General features: G+C 58.7%; 1 protein-coding gene across 2 annotated transcripts; it reads right to left on the bottom strand.

Annotated features, from left to right (window-relative positions):
- Window positions 1-782: 782 nt before the first annotated feature.
- On the bottom strand, window positions 783-16,198 carry TRPV2 (transient receptor potential cation channel subfamily V member 2). Of its 2 annotated transcripts, XR_009698216.1 has the most exons (16): window positions 16,141-16,198; window positions 14,479-14,712; window positions 12,357-12,490; window positions 10,674-10,967; window positions 9,765-10,063; window positions 8,071-8,244; window positions 7,520-7,675; window positions 6,880-6,975; window positions 5,995-6,065; window positions 5,365-5,530; window positions 5,166-5,232; window positions 4,746-5,071; window positions 3,689-3,816; window positions 2,784-2,863; window positions 1,127-1,312; window positions 783-1,020 (listed from the first exon to the last, which is right to left on the bottom strand). XR_009698216.1 is itself a non-coding variant. In XM_061174983.1 (15 exons), the coding sequence occupies exons 2-15, from the start codon at window positions 14,676-14,678 to the stop codon at window positions 1,218-1,220; spliced, it is 2,286 nt and encodes a 761-aa protein (XP_061030966.1). In that variant the 5' UTR covers window positions 14,679-14,712; window positions 16,141-16,198; the 3' UTR covers window positions 783-1,217. The 2 variants fall into 2 exon arrangements, 1 of the variants encoding a protein (XP_061030966.1); XM_061174983.1 differs by having other exon boundaries at window positions 783-1,312.
- Window positions 16,199-21,881: the final 5,683 nt, after the last annotated feature.

Raw genomic sequence — 21,881 nt, 5'->3', positions numbered from 1 at the left:
GTGTGGGAACAGGCTCGGCTCTTGCCACTTAAAAAACATGCAACCCGTGCACGCACGTCTTAACGAACACACATTACCCTAATGGTGAAAATGGGAAAGGCGGTAGTGAGACAGAGGTTTTTGAGCTGGTTTTAGAAATAAGCGTAGCATCTTAATGGAGGGAGGGGAGGCTTCTAGGGAGAGCCAAGCCTAGGAGTCACACACACACGAGGTCCACCATCCTGCGCGAAGGATACTGCAAGTGCCAAGGAGAGCAGGGAGGCGTCTGCAAAACCGCGGAGGGCTGGGGATGCCAGCTAGGGCCCCCGTGGGCGCCGGGAGCCTCTCAAGCCTTCAGAGACGCGGGTAACTTGTTGCCCTTGTGTCTCAGGAAGGTCCCTCTGGCTTGGAAGGGTGGGAACTGCGCAGGAAGCCAGCGGGGAGAGGAGGCAATAATCCACAGCCTGAACTAAGTAAGCCCAGGAGCGCAAAGGCTTTGAGAGACGTCCTGGGGTGGCTTTAAGGGGTGTCTGGAGGCTGTGGGAGAGGAAGGACAGACGGCTGTGCTTGCTGGTGTCCACCACCTCGCGTCTGCGGTGACAGCAGGCACAGCACCTCGGCCAGCTGCCTGCACCCCGAAGAGGGCAGCTGGGGGGCGGTAGGTGAGGGTCCCTGTGCCCAGGAGAGGGCGGGAGCAGCCCGGCCCCAGACACAGAAGTGAGCTCACAGAGACATGCAGACGCCGACCAGCCCAGCGGCCCAGTACCTTTTTTTTTTTAATTCTTTTTTATTTTATTTTTGGCTGTGTTGGGTCTTTGTTGCAGTGCGCGGGCTTTTCTCTAGTTGCAATGAGCGGGGGCTACTCTTGTTGTGGTGCGCGAGCTTCTCATTGCGGTGGCTTCTCGTTGCAGAGCATGGGCCCTAGAGCACGCGGGCTTCAGTAGTTGCGGCACGTGGGCTCCAGAGACCGTTGTGGCACACGGTCTTAGTTGTTCCGCGGCATGTGGGGTCTTCCCGGACCAGGGCTCAAACCCGTGTCCCCTGCATTGGCAGGCAGATTCTTAATCACTGCGCCACCAGGCAAGTCCTGGGGCCAAGTACCTTTACTCAACTAACGTTTCCAAGAGAGTTAACCACAAGAAATTACTTATTTTTGCCACCGAAGTCCCTTGAGGTCCCAGAGCCAGTAGGTGGGGCTGGAAACATTCCGTGCTCTGTCCTCCCGGCCCCCTGCTGCATCAGTGGGACTCAAGGAGCTGGAGGGGCACGTGGTCTTCCTCCATGGCACTGTCCTGGCTGGATTGGGAGGCCAGGGCTGGGTTCTTCAGGGCGCCTGTGAATGGGATGAAGGGAGTGTCCCCAGGACGCAGGCACCAGGGAAACAGCCATGAAACCACGTCATGCCAGGGGACAGCAGCCTCGGGGTCCCCAGCAATCCCTCTCCTGCCTCCCTGCTTCCGCAAGCATCTCCTGAACCCCTGCCAGGTGCCAGTCAGGGACCTCCTCCCAGGAGCTGAAAGTCCCTGCAGGTGACAGGCCTTTGTGTTAGAGGCCAGAACACCCGAGGTGATGTGCTGAGGAGCCAGAGGGAGGGGAGCGTCAGGTGCTCAGAGGAGAGAGGAGACCCCACCGCCAGCGGTGGGGAAGGTGGGGCAGGGACGCCCAGAGGATGGCAGGGCACTTACAGAGACAAGAGCCCAGGAAAGGAAGGGATGAGGAGCACTGGGGAGGGACCGGCCGGCACATGGAGGGAGATGCGGGGAGGGGGCTGGACAGTGGCTTTGGGCCTTGACCCCCGGGGGCAGGGGTGCGGCCTGCCAGGGAGTGGGAGGTGGTGTGTGGTGAGGCTGTGTAGTTTTCGTCTACGTAAGAGGGATTGGAGTAGGACGAGCCCGGACCTAAAGCCTTGTCTGGGGTCTGGGTGCCGGCTGAGCATCCACCCCGTGGTGCAGACATGGGAGAGGTGGGGGGCAGGGCAGAGAGGCCCGTGGCTGGACCTCAGCCACCGGAGGTCCCGAGGACCCTCAGCACCAGGGGGAGGAGGAGAGACCCGCAAGGCCTCCTGCCTGGGCCGGGAGGGGCGGGCCGACGTACAAGGCCCCGGTAGGGCAGCCCAGGGCTGTTCCTGTTGGGGATGTCCAGCTGGAGGCGGCGGCAGGCGGGTGGGGTAGGGAGTCGGGGTGGCTTGGGGCAAGATGAGGGACAAGGGCACTTTCCGAGTCTTGCAGGGATGGGACGGCAGGACTCGGAGGAAGGGCGACACAAAGACGGGTGCGCAGGAAAGCTGTCGCTTAGTGAGGGCCGCGGTCAGGGACCCAGGAGCCTGGGCGGCCGGAGGAGACTCCACGTACAGGGTCTTGGGTGGCCACGGCAAGTGGAGGGGTGGGAAAGAGCACGAGAAAGGAGAGGAGGGGGAACGAAGACTTGAGGTGGGCGCCTGCCGGCCGTGGAGGGGGACGAAGGAGTCGGGGTGGAGGGGGCCAGCGCCACCCTAGAATGGAGGGGACGCGGGCCTGACGGGGGCAAAGGCGGAGGAAGTGGCCTCTCAGCGGTGTAGCGGCAGCGAGGCTGGCCTGTCGGGGCGGAGCCACGGGGCTGGGGGGCCTCCCTAACTTGTCCCCCTGCTGGCAGCTCCGCCCAGGCCGGGAGGAGGAGGGAGGGGAGGGTGCCCAAGAGCCGGTTTCCCAGGCAACGGTGGGGGGGGGGGCGGGAGGAGGGGGGGAGCGCCGCTTCAAGGGGCAAACCCTTTACACACACACACACACACACACACACACGCACGCACTCACTCCACAGCTACTCACCAGGGCCGCCTGGCCCCGAGGGCTCCTCGCGCACCGTGGGCAGCGTCTGCTCCCACGCAGCCCAGTTCACCTCCTCTACCCTGCGGGCCACAGGGCAGCTGTGAGGCTCCCGGAGGCGAGGAGGCAGCGCGCTCTGCCCCAGGAGAGGGGCCCCCAGGGGTGCACGCCAGGACCGGGAGGCGGACGGGGCTTCTCTCCGCAGGACGCTGGGCCACCCAGCAGCCCCCGCGAGCCCCGTCCTCTCGGCTCTCAGACTGCCGCCCCGGCCAGGCGCCCACAGGGGGGAACAGGCGTCTGTCCCCTCTGGCTGTTCACGGTGACCTGGGTTGCCCCCAGCATCCAGAGAGGAGTCTAGATCAGCTGGATCTGTGTGTTCCCAGGTTCTGGGGCCCTTTCACGGCTACTCCATGTGACTAAGACCCGCCGCCCTTGCTTGGCTGCTACCTCAGGAAAGTGTGTTGCTGGCCGTGCACTTGTCACTAGGTTCCCGCCCCCACGGGAGCGTCTGCTCTCCGTGGAAGGGTTGTAGCCTCCGTGGTCAGGACGGGGGCGTTGGGAGGGCAGAGCAGACCAGCCAGGGGAAGCTTAGCATGCTCTAACCCGAGGATGCCTCTGACTTCTTGGCCTCCTAACTGTGCCCCATGTCAGGGCAGAAGGAGTCGGTCAGGGACCACTGGGGAGGGACCTCCAGTTTCAGTCAGGGGGCCAGGAAGGTGACCAGACTGGAAGAGCAGGCAGTGGAGGCCGGGCCTATGAGATCCAGCATCTCTGACCTCGCCTGTCCAGGGCGGAGTTCCCCGGCGCTCCGAGGCCCTGCCTTTCCCACCAGACCTGACTCCTAGCCGCTGTCGCCTGGTTTTCAGCAAGGTCCCCAGGCCGCCCACTCCCCCAGCCTCTCCACTCACCTGAAGCACCAGCGCTCATCGGGGCGACCGTCCGGCCTGGTGCCAACTGTCAGTCTCACACCTGCCTGCTGCTTCTTCCTCCTGCACCACCAGTAGCCGTTCTCCATCTCCAGGACAGAGATGGCTTTCTGGGGACAAAGGATACATCAGACAGAGCGGCCAGCACTTTACAGCAGAACTCAGCATCTGCTAAGTGCATGGATTTGAATCCAGCCCCGAGGTTTGATTACCTATGTGGTGTCAGGCCCTGCATCCCTCTGAGTCTCTTTCCCCACTTACAGACTGAGGCCAGTATGCCTTGGGTGGTTGCTGGGAAGTCAGCATGTGACGAGCGCCCTACAGTTCCTTGCGATTGCATCGTTACAGGTTCTAGAATTCCCTCAGGTACAGAACGTCACCTGTGCCTGCTGCTATCACACAAGCGAGCTGGGGGTGGGGGGCGGGCACAGAACCTTGCAGGTGAGGCTCAGAGAAGGGGCTTGCCCAAGGTCAATGGTGAATTGGTCACACAGTCCAGCCCCCCAGGCGAGGTTCTCCCTGCACCAACTGCCTAGGCCCACCCCCGACCCTCCCCAGTCAAGCAGCAGCTCTTGCTTCCACTGCAGGCAGGTGTCACATCAGCTCCCAGCTACCCGAGCCCCTGCTCCCCCAGCTCCTCCAGGCTGGGCCAGCTCCAGGATCGCGCATCCCGCCTGCCTCGTCCACCAAGCCAACCCCACGGAACAAGCGACGAACACAGAAGGGGGCTGTATGAGGGCGAGGTCTCCGTCTTGTTCTCCGCCGGGTCTTTAGAGCCTAGAACTGTGCCTAGCCCTGCACCAGGCTCTCAGGAAACACTTAATACTAATGACGATGGTGACTAACACACTGAGCACCTACTGTGTGCCAGGCACCGCCCTCAGGCCTTACTGCAGCCTCACGGCAGCCCCGCGCAGGAAGGAGTGGACGAGGGAGGCCGCCGTGAGGGCCGGACCCACGCGGGGGCCCAGCTCGGTGGGTTGTGCGCGCTCCTGCCGGGCCCAGAACACCGGAGGGGACGGGGCGCCTGGCCGGGCACCTGCAGCTTCCAGATGCTCCAGCTGTCGCTGGCGACGCTGCTGACGGTCTCGTTCATGAGCGCGATGAGCATGTTGAGCAGCAGGACGTAGGTGAGCAGCACGTAGGCCAGAAGCAGCAGCAGCACCGCCCCGCGGAAGCGCAGCCGGTCCTGGAAGGCCAGCTCGCCCATGCCGACGGTGAACTTGAACAGCTCCAAGGCGGCGTCCAGGACGCCCTCGTACGGGGCCGTGCTGCCCTCCTTGTCCCCCTTGCCCGCCGCCTCCGTGCTGTTGGAGCCCGCAGGGGCCCCGGGGTCCTGGGCCTCCCGGCTCAGGCTCACCAGTGCTGAGGAGAGAGGCAGGGGGTCCTCAGCCTGGGGAGACCAGCGGGCAGCCTCGAGGCGGGGCAAGGAGTGGGTGGGGGACAGGGGGGCCTTTACCTACAGCGAAGCCGAAAAGGAAGACTAAGTAGACCAGGAGGAAGCGGAGCAGGTCCCGCAGGATGACCTAGAAGGCACGAGCCGGTGGGTGGTTCAGCTTGGGGGAGGCACCTGCCTGCTGGGCCCACAGGGAGCCCCCCCGGGGTGCGGTGTCCAGCCCTGCCCGGTCTGGCTGCACGGGGCCACCCCTGCCTCTCACCTTCTGGATCATGACACTGTAGATGCCCGTGTGCTGCAAGCCGCGCATGTAGTACAGCAAGTTCACCCAGGCCAGCGCCAGCGAGCACACGTGCAGGGGCAGGTACCACTCGATGGCCAGGAAGCACAGCACCTGGGACAGCACGGCGAGCAGCGCCTGGACCAGGCTGCGTGGAGGCAGGGCGGGCTCAGCTCGCAGGCCTCCTGTGGCCAGCGCTGGCCCCCGCTGCCTCGCCCCCCACGCTCTCAGAGATGAGAAGTTCCACCTCTGGGACTGGATCCAAGCATCCTGACCTCCACCTCGGGCAAGGCATTCAACCCCCGTGGGCCTCAGTTCCCTTCCCCGTACAACAGGGGTAACAGTAATAATGCCCGGCTCAGAGAGTGTCGGCGGGGATTCAGGGAGACACGCGTGTAAAGACTTCAGGCTCCACTGGTGCAGAGCGAGGGCTTGGTCGATGTGACCATCATGCTCAGGACCCGGACCGGACAGCAGCCCGACTCCGGAGTCTGGTCTGCGAGCTGCTCCCAGCCTCCTGGAGCTCCCTGGCCCAGGGTCCTCACCCCCAAAGCCAGCCTGGTGCCCCCTCCCAGGCAGGAGACAGGGGAGGAGGAGTGAGGCCACACGTACAAGAGGATTTCAAAGTAGCTGTCCATGAACGAGATCCAGATGAACAGACGGCGTCTCCAGAAGTACCACAGCTGCGGGGGAAGGAGGAGGACAGGCCGTGACACCTGCTCTCCAGGCCACAAGCAGCCCCGTTGCCCTCAGGGCCACCGGCCGGCCTGCTTGTAAAAGTCTCGCCAGGACCACCTCAGGGGCTTGGGCGGCAGCTTTGAACTTTGGGGGTGCTCGTGAGTCCTGCTGATAGCTGAGAAAGTTTGGACCCTATTTCCAAAAAGTGCAGACACCCAGACAATGGCAGGGGCCTCCTGTCTCCCTGTGGATCCAGGTGGAGAACTCACACTCCATGTGGTGAAAGAGGCTCCTTTCCCTTCCCCTCCCTGGCCTCACAGGGACCACCGGGTGCTCCAGCCAACCTGGCCTTGGTGCCTAAGTCCTGCCCACTCTCAAAGACTCACTCAACGAGTCTCAATGCCACGGCCCAGCCTGTCTCCTGCAAGCTGGCAGCATCTTCCCCTGAAGAGGCCGTGCTGGAGGCACTGGGCTGAGTTCCCCCTGCCGCTACCCTTCTGTGCTCCCCAAGTGAGGAATGAGCCAGGGACCTGGGGTCGGGGGCTTCCAGCTCCATTCCCAGGGGAGCAGAGCCGGCACTGCCAAGGAATCATAGAGATACCTGCTGCCCCGTGGGCACCCCAGAAAGCACAGCAGGGAGGGTACCCAGCCCAAAAGGCAAGGCCGGAACCCTCGGCCCTCAGCTGCCCTGAGGCTGGCCAGGATGGGACCAGGTGTGGGATTCAGTTTCCCGTAAATGGAGGGACTGTCGTGAACTCACTCCCAGGCTTCTTGTAGCAGAATTCCAGGTTTGGGGTGGGGGATGGGAGGAGCCCTCACCTGGCCCATGAGGATGTTGGCCCCCACGACCAGGATCAGGATGTGGCCCAGCAGCAGCACGGAGTTCCCAGCAGTCACTTCCAGCGGGAGGAAGTCCTGCACGAAGACACACTCGGGTCGGGCCTGGGGTCCCCTCCCGGCAGCTGCCCGCTGAGAGCGAGGCTGGGGGCCCATTCCTCGTGAGCGCTGTGGGGAGGCCCCCAGAGCAGCAGAGCGAACACGGACTCTGGAGCCAGACTGCCTGGGTTCAGATCCCAACTCCACCACTCACAGCCTGTGTGACACTGGGTAAGTCCCTTAAACTCTCTGTGCCTTCCTTCCCTCAAGAGTAAACTGGCGATGATAAGAGTTCATCATCTCAGAGGGTTGTTGTGAAATTAATTAAATACATTAACACACGTCGTCAATCACTTGAATACTTTCTCACGTGTGCTGCACACTCAGTAAGTACTATTACTGTTGTTGTTACTACTATGTTGTTACTTCCATATCGTGACCAGCTGTGTAAGCGCTGTGGGCGGACCACCAAGCGGTCAGGCCTCCGGTCAGCATTTGCAGGACGGGGTTGTAATCCCTGCCCCATCTTCTGCCAGGGTTGTCTCCAGGAGGCCTCCCCAGGATGTGCCCCTCCCTGCCTTGCCTCGTCCAGGGCAGGCTGGTGGTAGGTGACAGCGGTGAAGATGGACACGTAGGTCAAGTAACACAGGAAGTTGAACAGGAACCTGGGGATGAGCAGATTCCACTTCTCCTGCAGCAGTTTGTTCAGCGGCTCCAAAACCACCATTCGGTGCCGGTGCTGGGATGGGAAGGCGAGAGCCAGAGGCGCATTCAGCAAGTACATGTGGAGGCACCAGGGGAGAGCGGAGAGGGTGCGGAGCCCCGAACGACCCCTCCCCGCCGGCCGCCACCCCACCCTCATGGCTGTGGAGTGACCAGTCCAGAGCAGGTGCTGGTCAACAGAGAGGCCCCCAGTGGTAGCCACCGGGACCCCGGTGTGACCCCCGTGTCGGGTGGGACCGGCGTGTGGAGCAAGCGTGTGCCCAACGGCCGGGTTCGCACGTGCAGCCACACCCCGACTGCTCGGTTAAAGGGCAGGGGCGGTCCTGCAGGCAGCCCCGAACTGTGGACCTTGCAGGGAGCTCTGCCAGGCCCCCTACACACACCCCCGCCCCCGGGGTGAAGCAGGCTCACCGGGCTTTGGCAATGGAAGGCGATGATCTCCAGCACTGAGTTCTCCTCCCAGCTGTCCACAGAGGCCAGGTCATACAGCGACACCCGCACAGGCCCGTAGGACCACTCCGTGAACTTGCGGGAAAGGGACTGGCTCGGCCCCAGGAACTCCCGCTGCAGGATGTGTCTGAAAATCTACAGGGCAGGCACGTGAGCTTGGCCTGCACAGAGCTGCCCACCGCCCAGACACGCGAACACGCCCTGCACCCACGGGTCCTTGCGCGTATGAACTCTTACACAGGTCCACGCACACTCAGCCACCATGTAGACACTCCCACCCACCCGCCTATGCCAGCCTGCCTCTTCCTTCCGCACTCCTGCCCCAATGCCTCTTTCCTGGACACTCATATGGCCGAGGGACCCCCAATCCAAGGGTCCTTAAGGCCCCATGAGATCAGAGGCTACCAGCTACACACGTGTGTGCACGTTTGTGGCCAGAGTCTAGAGCTTTCAACAGACTAGAAGCCACCCCTAACCCGGACAGGTCCAGAAGCAATTTGGTTTTACAAATGAGGAATGGTGGGGAGGCTTCCCAGATTGGGGAGCGGCTTCCATAGGCCACACAGTCATGCCTCTAGACGGCAAAGAGAGGTACCCACACCCCCACAGACCTTGGAGGGCAGGAAAAAAACATAAAACTTCCGCTTACGTTTATTTTTATCTTAACCTTTAAAAATACCTGTGTTCTAAGCATTGGGCCCTGTGTCAGCTGTGTGGGTTGTAAGCTCCCCTAATAATAAGGATCAGACAACAGGAAAGTCGTTTGGGAAAAAAGTAAAGCTGGATCATGCTAATTTTTTTTTTTTTTTTTTTTGGCCGAGCGGCTCTTAGTTCCCCAACCAGGGATTGAACCCGGGCCCTTGGCAATGAAAGCAAAGAGTCCTAACCATTGGACCACTAGGGAAGTCCCTCGTGCTTACTCTTTATAAGGGTAACCTATAACTTTCAGATAAATCAAAGTTTTAGGCATTAAAAATCAAACTGCAAAAGAAAAGTCTGGAAGCAAATATGGATATGGAATATACACACTCACGTGCACACATACACATGCAGACACACAAAGTTTTAAAACCTTGTAGAAGGAATTAAGCAATAGCAAAACCAAGGAAAAGATAATAACACTTGGATACATAAAAATGTAAAAATTCTGTGTAGCAAAAAATGCCATAAAAATTTTTTTTAATGTTGAACTGGGAGAAAAATTTGCAACTGTTATAGTAAACAAAATGATGATACGTTCGTTATCAAGAACACTTAGCCATCAATACGAAGAAAACCTGAGAGCAAAGAACATGAGAAGACTGTCTCCTAATCAAGAAACCCAAGTGACTTAAAAAAACAATCCCTGGGAGTTCCCTGGTGGTCCAGTGTTTAGGACTTGGCGCTTTCACTGCCGTGGCCTGGGTTGAATCCCTGATCAGGGAGCTAAGATCCTGTAAGCTGCGCAGCCAAAAGTAAATAAATAAATAAAATAAAATCCCTGTTTTAAAATGTAATATATTCATTCTGTAGCTCATGTGTAATTTATCAATAAACACACACACAGGAGAGGTGCAGGCTGAAACTGTTCTGAGCTAGACACCACCCCAGGCTCTTTCTGCAGAAATCCCGGGTTGAGTCCTGCTGCTTCCTGGAAAGGGGGGCTGGCCACTCACCTCAATTTTGCCCTCCTTGGCAGCCAGCTTCAGGGGCGTGAGGCCCTGCAGGTTGGGGATGTCCTCGAGCTGCACCGCGGGGCAGAGGCGGGCGCCCGCCTGGAGCAGCCCATCGTACATGCGGGTCACCAGCTCTGTGTTCTCGGCCGAGTTGTCTGCGATCATCACCAAGGCGTGCAGGGCCGTGTTGCCCAGCGAGTCGGCGGCCTGCAGGCTGGCGGGCTGGTGCGGGTTCTCCAGGAGATAGGTCACCACGTCCCACTGCTTGGTGCACGCAGCCAGAGAGAGGGGCATCTCGCCTGGGGGCCGAGGGGACAGCTTGGGCCTCGGGCCTCCCAGCGTCCACCCGCCTGCTTCTCACGCTCCCTGGACCTCCTTGAGGCGGGTCAGGCGCCCACAGGAGAGGATACGCACTGCCTTGGGGTCCCGGGCCCACCCAGGCCAGTGCAGTGAGCGGAGAAGGCCCCGGGCCCCGCATCCTCCTAGGAGCCCCAGTCAAGGTGGCTCTGTCCAGCTCTGACCCAAGGGAGAGGGGCCCAAAGCTCTTTACCATCTAAGGGAGCAGAACGGGAGCCTGCCAACCAGGGTTCCCGCCCCCCTGCCTCTTTCTCTTTTCTTTGCCGGGGCCCAGACACCCCTTTCTCCAGGCCCCGTCTGGTCGAGTCTCATCACACATCAGTTCTACGCCCCCCTTCCCCTGCCCTGGTCTGAGCTCATGTGTGGCGAGCTTCCTTGGCCAGACAAGGATAAAACACCTCTTAAGACAAACTGCTTTTGCAGGCGGCCTAGCTATTAGAAGCATGAGCCTCAGGGTCAGACAGATCTGGGTTTAAGGGTCACATTAACCCTGTGACCTTGGGCAAGGCCTTACCCCCTCTGCAGCTCAATTTATCCAAGAAGGCTCCTCACCGAAGTAGAAGCAGGTCTCTTGGCTCTTCTTCTGGAAGAACTGGCCACAGGCCTTGGCATGCACGTCGGCCCCATTCTCCACCAGGAGCTTCACACACGGCAGGCTCCTCTTCTCGATGGCGATGTGCAGGGCGCTGTGGCCTTGGTAGTACTCATCTGTGCACTGGGCATTGACCAGAGGCCGAGGATTGCCGGAGTCCCGGTCAATCTGCAGCAGCGGCTCAATGCAGGCGTTGGTCCCGTCCCGAAGGTTCAGCACGGCCTTCATCAGGCATGTCTTCCCTGTGGAGCCCTCTGTGGGAGGAGGGGGGGTGGTCACCGCGGTGCTCAGGCCACCCACCCGCCTGTACAGTGAGCCCATGCCCCAAAGCACCCCGGCTGGCTGGAGGGAGCCCAGCCATGCTGCAGGGAGTTAAGACTACAGCCAACAGGTGTTAGAATACCAATAGGTATGACTACAGTTTCTGCCCTAGAAATTAAGTTTCTAAGACATAGCTCGTCATGTGTGCAACACTGTCTACACGAGAACATTTGGAGCAGTATTTCTTTTCTTTAAATGTATTTATTTATGGCTGCGTTGGGTCTTCGTTGTGGCGTGTGGGCTTCTTATTGCGGTGGCTTCTCTTGTTGCGGAGCATGGGCTCTAGACGCGCGGGTTTCAGTAGTTGTGGCATGTGGGCTCAGTAGTTGTGGCTCATGGGCTCTAGAGCACAGGCTCAGTAGTTGTGGCCCACTGAACCAGGGATTGAACCCGTGTCCCCTGCACTGGCAGGCGGATTCTTAACCACTGCGCCACCAGGAAAGCCCCTTGGCCTCTCTTAACCTCAGTTTTCCTCACTGTAAAATGGGACCATTCCAGGGTTATTGTAAGGATCACATGGAATTATATACAAAATTCTTAGCCCACAGAGGGCCTGGCACACAGCGTGTTGAGGCCAAAAACTACACACAACCTAAATGACCACCAATAAGGGGTTAGTTAAGTAAATTGTGGTAAATGTACAGGATGGGAAACTGCAGGTTGTTACAGTGACTGAGTTAGAGGCCTGTGTACTGAAATGGACTAAGTTGGGGGAAAGCCCATTACAAGCACATCATTATGTATTTACATCAATGGCATGACCCCATTTATGTAAATGTACGCCTAATGTATTTAAACAGTTTGAAAAGATGTACCCCAAATCATTATCAGGGGTCCAGGATGACAGACTGTTTTTACCCTCAGCTTTATACATTTCATTACTATTTGAACCTTCTAGAAGGCACACATGTTCTTTTCCTAATCAGATATCCCCAAACAATACAGATATTTAGATTTGGGGCAAAGAATGCTCTGAGATGGATAAAGTGTAAGGTACGTGTATTAGATCTCAGCGATGCTGTTACTGAAAAAGAGAGAGAGAGACAGGGAAAGGCTGCACTGAGGAAGGCCGTGAATATCCATCCATTCGGCCAGTGAAACGGCTGAGGGCGGCAGAGGCAGGCTGGGAGCCGGTACGGTGAGTGGAAGGGGGAGCGGGCTGTCCTCCGCTCTGTCAGCAGGGCCCCTGCAGTCGTTCTGGGAGGAGGGCTGCTAGGACACCGCCCCTCCTCGCCCTTCAGCTGCTGACTGCGGTCACCACCCAGCCGGCGGCCTGGTCTCGGCACAGCACACGGCGGCTCTGGCCCGAGCAGCAGGCCTACCTGTGTACTCCGAGTCGGTGAGGTACTTGCTGGTCCGGCGCAGGTACTCTGGTAGCCCCACCAGGTCCTCGGGGACCCCCCGGGCCACCACGCTGAAGAGCCGGTCACGGTCGAAGCGGTTTGGGTCTGGCTGGCTGTGGGGATGTGCTTAGTGACTGACGCTGCAGGAGAGCCCTGGGCCCCCAGAGAGTCCCGCTTCCCAGGGAGCCTTTTCTGGGGCCCAGGAGCCCCACGGGAGCCTTTTGAGAGCCTCTACGCACCCAGGCAGGCCAAGGAGACCGCAAGTGCTCAGACCCCCGGAGGAGGGGCCCGGCTGGGGCACCGGCCACGCGTCCTGGCTGCAGGCACCCCCTGTCATTCGCCAGGTGCCCCGCGGCTCGCAACAGCTTCACTGTCCGTTTCAGCACAGGAGCTCCTCGTGGCTCTTGAGCTGGGCTCTGGGGCGGGGCGGGGCCACCGGAGGTGCCCACGGACTGTTGGGGGCCGTACGTGCCGCTGGCCTCCACCAAGAAAATCAAGAAAGCCCCACGTCCTCTCCGAAACCATCTATGGCCAAACGACAGAGTAACTGCCCCTTTGGCCCTCGCTTCTGCCCTGCGTGAGTAATCTCTATTTTCTCCATCAGACAAACAAGGAGGTGGAGTAACTTTCCCAGAGCCGCATGGTGCAGAGCTCACGGGCTGTGGGGTGCTTGCTGTTCAACCAACTCTAGACCCCGACTCCCCACCCCAGAGAGACGCCAGGCTGGACAGACGGAGGTTTCTCAGAGGCGTGGGGTCCAGAGCGGACACCAGACGCTCACAGAATTTTCCTGAGAAGCCACACCTCCGGGAAAGGCCCCAGGAGGGGCCGGTAGCCCTTCTGAATCCAGCGTGTGTGGGCATCCCTGCCTGGGCTCGCCCCTGGGGCTCCTGGTACCACGACCAGCAGATATGAAGGGACAAGAAAGGGGGGACTGTTTGATGCTTTGGGGACCCTCAGGCCTGCCATGGAATGGATCAACCAAGAAAGGGGTGAGGGCTCTGATGAGTGGGGGGATTATTGGGATCAGTCATGTTTTAAGCCATGATCGCGTGACTGACAGGGCAGGAAGCTGCCTGGCCAGACGCAGCATCATCCGTCCAACAGACCATGCGGCCACGACGTGACCAAGAGGTCACTGCGGCTGACTGGGGAGTCCCGTGGGCAGTCCGGCCGGGGGAAGAGGCTATTTGGACAAAGCACTTCCTGTCACAGGGCGGCATCACGGTCCTGAGATAGGGAGGCCCAACGGGAGCACAGATTGAAGCACCAAAGGGCATCGAGGGGCCAGTTCTGCCTCGGGCAGGTGACCCCGCTCCCAGGAGCCTTGCAAGCATCCTCTCCTGCCCTGGTCTGAACTGACCTCGGTCCTGCAGCACAAACAGGACAGGCGGCTCTGGGCTGGGAGGCCAAGGCTGGGGGCCGAGTCCCAGGCATGAGCAGGGAGGGAGGGGCTTCCCTGGCAGAGTGCTGCCTGGCCCATGCAGGTTCTCCAGCCTCGTATGTCAGACCTCACACTGCGGGGATCCAGGTGCACCCTTCCCCCACACCCACAGGACTGGAGGTGGCGCTCCCGCGAGAGTGGCTCCCACAGTCTGAATTAGAAGACATCACGGGAAGGTCACAGTGAAGGTGGCTCCGAGCAGGAGGCCACCGTCCTCAATCCCCAGAGTCCACGACCCCAGGGCAACAGGTCCAGCCTTGGAGCAGAGCCCGGGAACACCCGGGACATTTCCAGATGTCCTTGATTCTCTTGGACTGGAGCGTGGATCTTGCTAGCCCCCCCCGCAGGGCCTGTGGCTGGGAAGGGGACGGCACCAACAAGGGACATGCCAGGAGGTGAAAGAGTATGTCCCTACAAGAAGAACACAACCCCAGGAGGCAGAAGGCCAAGAACGGGGAAGGTTCTGGAAGGAGCAACCCCAGAGAGCAGAGCAGGGTTCAGCCTGTCGGGCCCAGGAGCCATCAGGGCCAGACCCAGGACCCCCAAGGCTGTGGCACAGGGGCACTGGGGCGGGGCTAGGCCACCCAGTCTGACTCTGCTGGCGGCGAGGCCCCCGGCTCCCCCCGCCCCCCCCCCCCGCCCCGCTTGCTGCCTCACCTGGCACCTGCCGCCTTTCGGAAGCTGAGGTTCACTTTGATCTGAGGCGAGAAGTTCCGGTCCTCGCCCTGGAATGGTGACTCCATGGGGGGCGGCCTGGCACCACCGCCCAGTTTTCCTCTGTCCACCTGGGCACCACTTTCTTGGCCTCCATCTGACGTCTCGAGCCTGAAAGGGGGAGGGCTGGAGGGCGAGGCCATCCTAAGGCGAGGCTGTTCCTTCTGGCTGGAACCTCTGTGGGGACGGAAGTGTCACAGGCATCCGCTCCTCCCAGTAGGCGTGGGGGTAGGAGGGCTGGCTGAAGCCCGGGCCCAGAGAGGGTTAGAAGCTGGGTACAAGCAGACCAGCAGCCAGCGCGCGAGGCCAGCCCAACAGGAGCGGGGAGGGGAGCAAGAGGAGGGAGGACCAGGATCTGTTGGAGGAACAGGGCCCACAACTGTCCCTGACTGTCCCTCTGGGACTTCCTGATCTCTGAGAGGCCACAGCCCCTGGTCCGAAAACATCTGTGTTAACAGCACAACCCTTTCTCTACACAACATCTTGCCCAGTGGCCAATATTTACATCAAAAAAAAATGCAGTTTTGGGTGGGGCAGGTCACTCAACCTCCCACACAGGGGGTGTGGGGTGCCCTGGGGAAACCGCTCGAAAACCCCTGGCCTATCAAGCCCCTCATTTTGCTGCCAGGAGGACTAGGGCTCAGAAAGGGGAAGTGACTTGCTCAAGGTCCCAGGCTGCTGGCAGAGCCTGGTCTGAAACCACCTTGGCCTACCGGGACGTTCCTCTTCAGGTCTCAAAACCTTTCAGGGCCCGTCTGTACTTTCAGTCTCTGAGGAGTGCCACCTTTCTGTGCCTTAGGGTCTCTAGGGGCTTCACAGCAGGAGGGACACGCCTCGCTGGTGCGCAAGCTCCCCTCACCCAGCAGCTCCCTGGCAGGCCCGAGGCCAGGCGGGGGAGCTCAGCTCAGGGCACCACCTCGACCTCCCGGGAGAGCTGAAACCACAGCCGCCAGCGCTCGCCAGGGCGGGGCCCCAGGGCGGGGAGGGGGAAGCCCCGGGGGGCCCCCCCCAGTGGGTGGGCAGAAAGAAGGAAAAAGAGTCCAGAGTTGGGGAGGGGGGGAGACAGCGGGGCTGGCGGGGAGGAGAAGGGGGCAGGGAGGAGAGCAGAGCTTGGGGACGGGAAGCGGAGGGTGGGAAGGTCAGGGCCTGGACCATCTTCTGCGCAGCTTCAGCCCCGGGAGGTGGGCGGGGGGCCGGCGGGGGGCATCTTCCCACAGCAGCAGGAGAGGCCGGGGCCTGTCGACTGCCTCATCATGCAGTTTCGACCCTGCGTCTTTCTGCCCACCCTGGGGCGTCCTTCCCGGCCACACGCCATTTAGCCTGGCTGATGTCCCCAGCCCCTCACCATTCTGCCTCCCAGCCCACTGCTCCCAAGTCTCCGCAGCAACAGCTATCTGCCCAGCCGCTGGACCCCCGGACCCCCCATCCTCCCGGCCGGGGAGGAAGGATCTGGTAGGCCAGGTGGAGAAGAGAGCCGGAGCCCCTCGAAGACCCTGGCTCAGGGCTGGGGGAGCAAGGCGCCCACCCGGGCTTCCTGGCCGCCACCCTTCACCGTCAGGATTCGGGGCCCGGGCCCCTGGGAAGCCCGCATCATCCCTGACTCACCGGCTCGGCGGAGGCTGCGCGCAGCGCGTCCGGGCGGGCGGCGGGGCTGCCGAGGAAGTGCGGCCCGGAGGGGCGTGGGCTGGCTGGGAGCCCCGCGAGCCGGCTGGGTCCGTCGGCGTTTCGCACGCTCAGCCCACCCGGCCGCCCGCCTGGCCGCAGCGGGGTCAGCTCTCCCCCGGCAGGACCCGCTGGCCGGGAGACTGACCCTCCGGACCATGGGCCACACCCTCTCTGGGGAGACACGCCCCTCCTCCCACCCGACCCACCCCACTGCCTGCCGCTGAGGCCCCCAGATGCGGGGGGGGCAGTCAGAGGCAACCCTTGGGTGCGGGGCCCTGCCTCGGGGGGAGCTGGCGTGTCGCGTGGGGCGGGGAGGGGACTCGTCCCACTGCACGGACATCCACCCCTCCCCTTCCCCACCACTTGCCCCCCAGCGGCCATGTGGCTCAGCCTGGGAACTGGTTGACCCGTCGCAGGGCAGGGAGAGCTGATGTGGCCGCCCCCCGGAAAGGAGAGACTCAGCCCAGCACCTCCCCCTGGAAATGCACCCCGCCCACCCGACCTTCCGGGGCCTTCCCCCAGCCCCCCAGGCCCCCAGCCAGGGGCCCTGACGGCCGCTGCCTTCCTTCCCTGAGCTAAAGGCGCTTCCAGCACCAGCCAGCAGGGGCGGACAGGAGGCCGGCCTGTGCTTCAAAATTAGACCTCCCTTCCATACCAGCCCTGGTCCAGACTCAGCGCTGGGGCTTGGGGACGCAGCCATCATCCAAGTAAGTATCCAGCCCTAGGTCACCTCCCTCTCCCTCACTCCTAAAATCCAAGCCGTCAGGAACCCCACACCCCCAAACCTACCAATTTGTCTCTATCTCTGCCTGATGCAAGCAACTATCATCCCTGCCGGGGAGACCACAACTGTCTTCAAGCTGGTCTCCCTGCTTCACTCCTGTCCCCAGCACCCCCATAATCGATTCTCCTTACAGCAACGAGAGTGATCTTTCAAAAATGAAAACCATATCACCTAACTCCCCTCCCCCCAACTGGTGGCTTCCCTCGACACTTGGAATAAAAGGCAAAGTCCATACCAAGCCGGTGCAGTCTGGATGCCCTTCTCCACATTCCACCTTCATCTCTGATTGAAAGTACACACTACACTCCAGTGTAAACACCTGTGCTGTCCAATGTAAGGTCACCAGCCTCAGTGGCTATTTAAATTTAAGTCAGTTACAATAAAATTAAATCAAACATTCAGTTCTACAGTCACATTAGCCACATTTCAAATGCTCACAGTCACATGTGGTTAGTGGCCGCCACATTGGATAGCACAGAGATAGAACTGTTCCGTCATCGCAGAGAATTCTATTGCACAGTTCTGCTCTAGACATTCTGAACACATTTCAGTCTCTCCCGATGCCATGCTCTCTTCTGTTGCCTCCAAGCCTCCAAGACTTTGCACAAGCTGTTGCAACTGCCAGGAACACACACACGCACACACACACAATCACACACTGCCTTGCTCTAGCCAATTCCTACCTCTCTGTTTAAACATCACTTCCTCTGGGTAGCCTTTCCTAGACCCTGGACTGGGTTGGTGGTCCCCACTATGTGTTCCATGACACTTTGCATTTCTCTGATCATAATTCATTGTCCAGTATTGTTAACATTTATTTAATCATCTGGCTTCATCTTTTTTTTAATAAATTTATTTATTTATTTATTTTTGGCTGCATTGGGTCTTCGTTGCTGCATGTGGGCTTCTCATTGTGGTGGCTTCTCTTGTTGTGGAGCATGGGCTTCTAGGCCCGCGGGCTTCAGTAGCTGTGGCTCGCGGGCTCTAGCGCACAGGCTCAGTAGTTGTGGCGCACAGGCTTAGCTGCTTCACAGCATTTGGGATCTTCCCAGACCAGGGCTCGAACCCATGTCCCCTGCATTGGCAGGTGGGTTCTTAACCACTGCGCCACCAGGGAAGTCCCGGCTTCATCTTTAACAATAACAGATGCCTCGTGAGCAGTCACTATGTGCCAGACGCTGTGCTAAGTGCTTTACGTGCAACTCTCAGAGCAACCTTATTTCACAGATGAGGAAACTGAGGCTGGGCAAGAGTAGATACCCTGTCCAAGGCCACGTGGCTGCGAGGTGACAAAGCAAGGATTCAAATCCAGAGCCACACCTTTACCCACCAAGCTCTCCAAGAGGTGAGATGTTGCTTTTTCTTTTGCTGTATCTCATCACCCAGCACAGCGTCCAGCCCCCAGTTGGTGCTCAGGAAGGCTTTGAATTATGATCATAATGCAGAGGGCATTACTGTGCTGTTGGGGAAAAATTAAAGAGTAAGTGGAGACCTTTGAGTCCTTCAGAGGCATCACCACATCAGGTGACAATGACAGTTGGGCAGACAACTCTAATTGCAAATCAAGTTTATAAAAAGTTCTCAGATTATCAGTCATCAGGAAGATGCAAATCAAAACCCACAATGAGATACCACTTGACACCCACTAGGATAGCTATAATTAAAAAGACAGATAATACACTACATTGTAAATCAACTATACTTGAATAAAATAAATTTTTAAAAAAGACAGATAATAGTAAGTGTTGGTGAGGATATGGAGAAGTTGGAACCCTCATACACTGCTGGCAGATTATATGGTGCAGCCACTTTGGAAAACAGTCTGGTTGTTCCTCAAAAAAATTAAACATAGAGTTACCATATGACCCAGCAATTCCACTCCTAGGTAAGTACTCAAAAGAAATGGAAACTTAAGTCCACACGAACACCTGTACGCAAATGTTCACAAGAGCATTATTTATAATAGCCAAGTGGAAACAACCCAAATGTCCATCAGCTGATGAATGGATAAATAAAATTCTCTCTATACAATAGAATATTATTCAGCCATAAAAAGGAATGGAATAATGATACATGCTACAACAGGGATGAACCTTGAAAAAATTAGGGTAAGTGAAAGATGCCAGTCACAAAGGATTTATATTGCATGATTTCATTTATGTGAAATGTTCAGAATAGGGGACTCTACAGAGACAGAAAGTAGATTAGTGGTTGCCTAGGGCAACAGGACTTGGGGGGTAATGGGGAGCTGAAAGGTACAGGGCTTCTTTTGGGGGTGATGAAAAATGTTCTAAGTTTGATTGTGATGATTGTTGTAAATATGCCAAAGACCATTGAATTGTACGCTTTAAATTAGAGAACTATATGTGAATTTTATCTTAAAGAAAAAAAAGGTCCTCTGAGCAGAGAATGCCTGTGTTTTTAGTCAGAAATGAATCAAGCAGAGAAACACAGCTTTCTCAATTCCAATGCCACCGGACTCATGTTTCAGAAAGCTTCAACCAGTCCAGTCTCCATGCAAGGAAAATCTCCCCCAAGCAGTCTTTAGGCTCAATCTTTCCATGTGTTTCACTTCACACTTAGTAACTTTTTGTAAAGGCATGTTTTTTTCACTTGAATTGATTTTCAGAGTCGATTTTTAACAAAAACAAGTGAGAGGTTCAAAAAATGTGCAGCAGGGGACTTCCCTGGTGGTCCAGTGGTTAAGACTCTGTGCTTCCACTGCAGGGGGCATGGGTTCCATCCCTGGTCTGGAACTAAGATCCCACATGCCGCGCAGCCAAAAAAAGAAAAAGAAAGAAAGAAGAAAGTGCAGCCGAGGTATCCTCTGGAGAGGGGAACTAAGGGTGGAGGGTGGGAAGGCAACTTCCTTTTTGATATGCATCATTTGGACTATTTAATTTTTTACCACTGCCTTTAGAAAAACAAATATGGCATCTCTTGCAGAGTTAAAACAAACAAGCAAACAAAAAAACCCAACTCAACCGTGCAAGATGTCTAAAGCCTGTGCATAATTAATGTAAATTCTAAAGAGAGGTGGGAGAGAGGGGTCCAGAGTGGGAAGGAGGGAATTGCTCTGGCCTCGGAAGGAGGGGAGGGTGGGACTTGAGGGGGAAGCGGGATGCACAAGCCAGAGCCTGCACCTTTGCTTCCCCCAAAACTTGGTCCAGAGCCTGGGCTGGGCCTGTTTACTGGCCAGATGCAGCCTCTCTGAGCAGCTTTGTGTCTGAGACTGACAGAGAAGAAATAGAAATAAGCCAGTTTAGGAGGCTGGACAGGCTTCCTGGAACAAGGGAGACAGGGACTGGAGTTGAGCAGAATCGTACTGGGAGAGGAAAATACTAGCTGAGGTGGCCCTGGCCCTCAGAGGGCCACGGAGGCCAAGGGTGCCTCCTGCAGGAGAAGGGGACCGAAGTCCTGCTGGTGTGGGCGGGACCCTCCTGGCCTGGGAGGCTTCTGGCTCTCAGGGAAAGCGAGCTGCCCCTTCCCACACTGCCTCAGCGCCCCGGAGGCCACTGCTCAGCCAGGCCCAGATGTGGGGCCTCTCTCCCGGGACCCAGAATAACCACAGCCAGGCCGAGGGCCAAATCCGGGGGCCCAGTCCCAAGCGCATAGCCTCTGGGGAATTTCTCCGACCTCGGGCTGGATCTGGGCCCGTTCTCAACAGCCCCCGCTATTGGCTAATGGATGTCTGATTTTACTACCGAAAAGACCGGGAGAGAAGGATATTCTGTCGTCTGGGAGACAAAAATAGAGAAAGGGGGGGTGGGGAGGCGGAGGCGAGATAAAGACGGGGCAGAGAGAGGAAGCTCCGGTCAAAGGGACAGAGTCAAGCCCGATAAGAGGGGCACAGCCTGAGGCCAGATAGGCAGGCCAGAACCGGCGACAGCGACAGGAGAAAGACCAGACGCAGGCTGCGTCAGCCTGGACCAAGGAAGCATCAGATAGCCTGACCGAGACAAAGGATGAGCCGGGATGCGTCCGAGGTCGAGCCAAAGAACCCGCGGTCGAGCACCGAGGGGTGAATGCCAATCAGGAGACCAAGCGGGTGACGCAAAGGCCCCGCCTCCACGCCTCAGCCACGCCCACACCCGCGACTCCTCCCCTCCGCGCCTCAGCCACGCCTCCACCCACGACCCCTCCCCTCCGCGCCTCAGCCGCGCCCACACCCGGGACTCCTCCCCTCCGCGCCTCAGCGTCGGTCGTCACCCAGTTTCCCGAGGGAGCCCCTCCCTTTGCGTCCCCTCAGTTACCCGCCCAGGTGAGGCACCGCCCCTTTCCCCGACGCGCCGCGGCAGCCCGGTGACCGCGGTCCTGCTGGGGCTGCCAGGTAAGGCCGCGGTAGGAGCGCGGCAGAGCCTCCCCGCGGACGACCCCCTCCCCTCCCCTGTCACAGCGCGGGTGTGCGGGCGTCCGGGCTGGGGCCCCTGCCTCCGTGCAGGGGAGCGGGTGCGCGTCCGCGGGGCGCACCCAGCGGGTAGGGAGGCACCTGCCTCGGGCTCTATGGGCGCGGGCAAAGGTGGAGGCACGCGCTCGAGCCGGCGCCTCGCAGGCATTCTCCTTTTTACGCCCCACCTCCACGCTGGGAGGGAGATCTGTGGGCGTCTCCGTTTCAGAGAAGCGGAAACGGAGTCTGAGGGGTGAAGTTAACTGCTCGCTCGCGATTACAGCTCAGTTCGCAGGTGATGGCGGTGGGATTGGAAGCAGGCGGTCCCATCTCCCTTTGCGTTCCCATCTCTGTTTTTTAAAAGTCAGGTTTATTGTAGTATAACTTACACCCTTTAAAACTTTAATGTGCTTTGTAATTTTTAAGAATTTACACCCCTTTAAGGCCAACAGGTCAGAGAGTTTTGACAAAAATATACAAGCATATGACCACCACAGTGGTCAAGATACA

Source organism: Eubalaena glacialis, chromosome 19 (genome assembly GCF_028564815.1).
Source record: "Eubalaena glacialis isolate mEubGla1 chromosome 19, mEubGla1.1.hap2.+ XY, whole genome shotgun sequence".
NCBI lineage: Eukaryota > Metazoa > Chordata > Mammalia > Artiodactyla > Balaenidae > Eubalaena > Eubalaena glacialis.
This window is presented reverse-complemented; position numbering and strand designations above follow the sequence as displayed.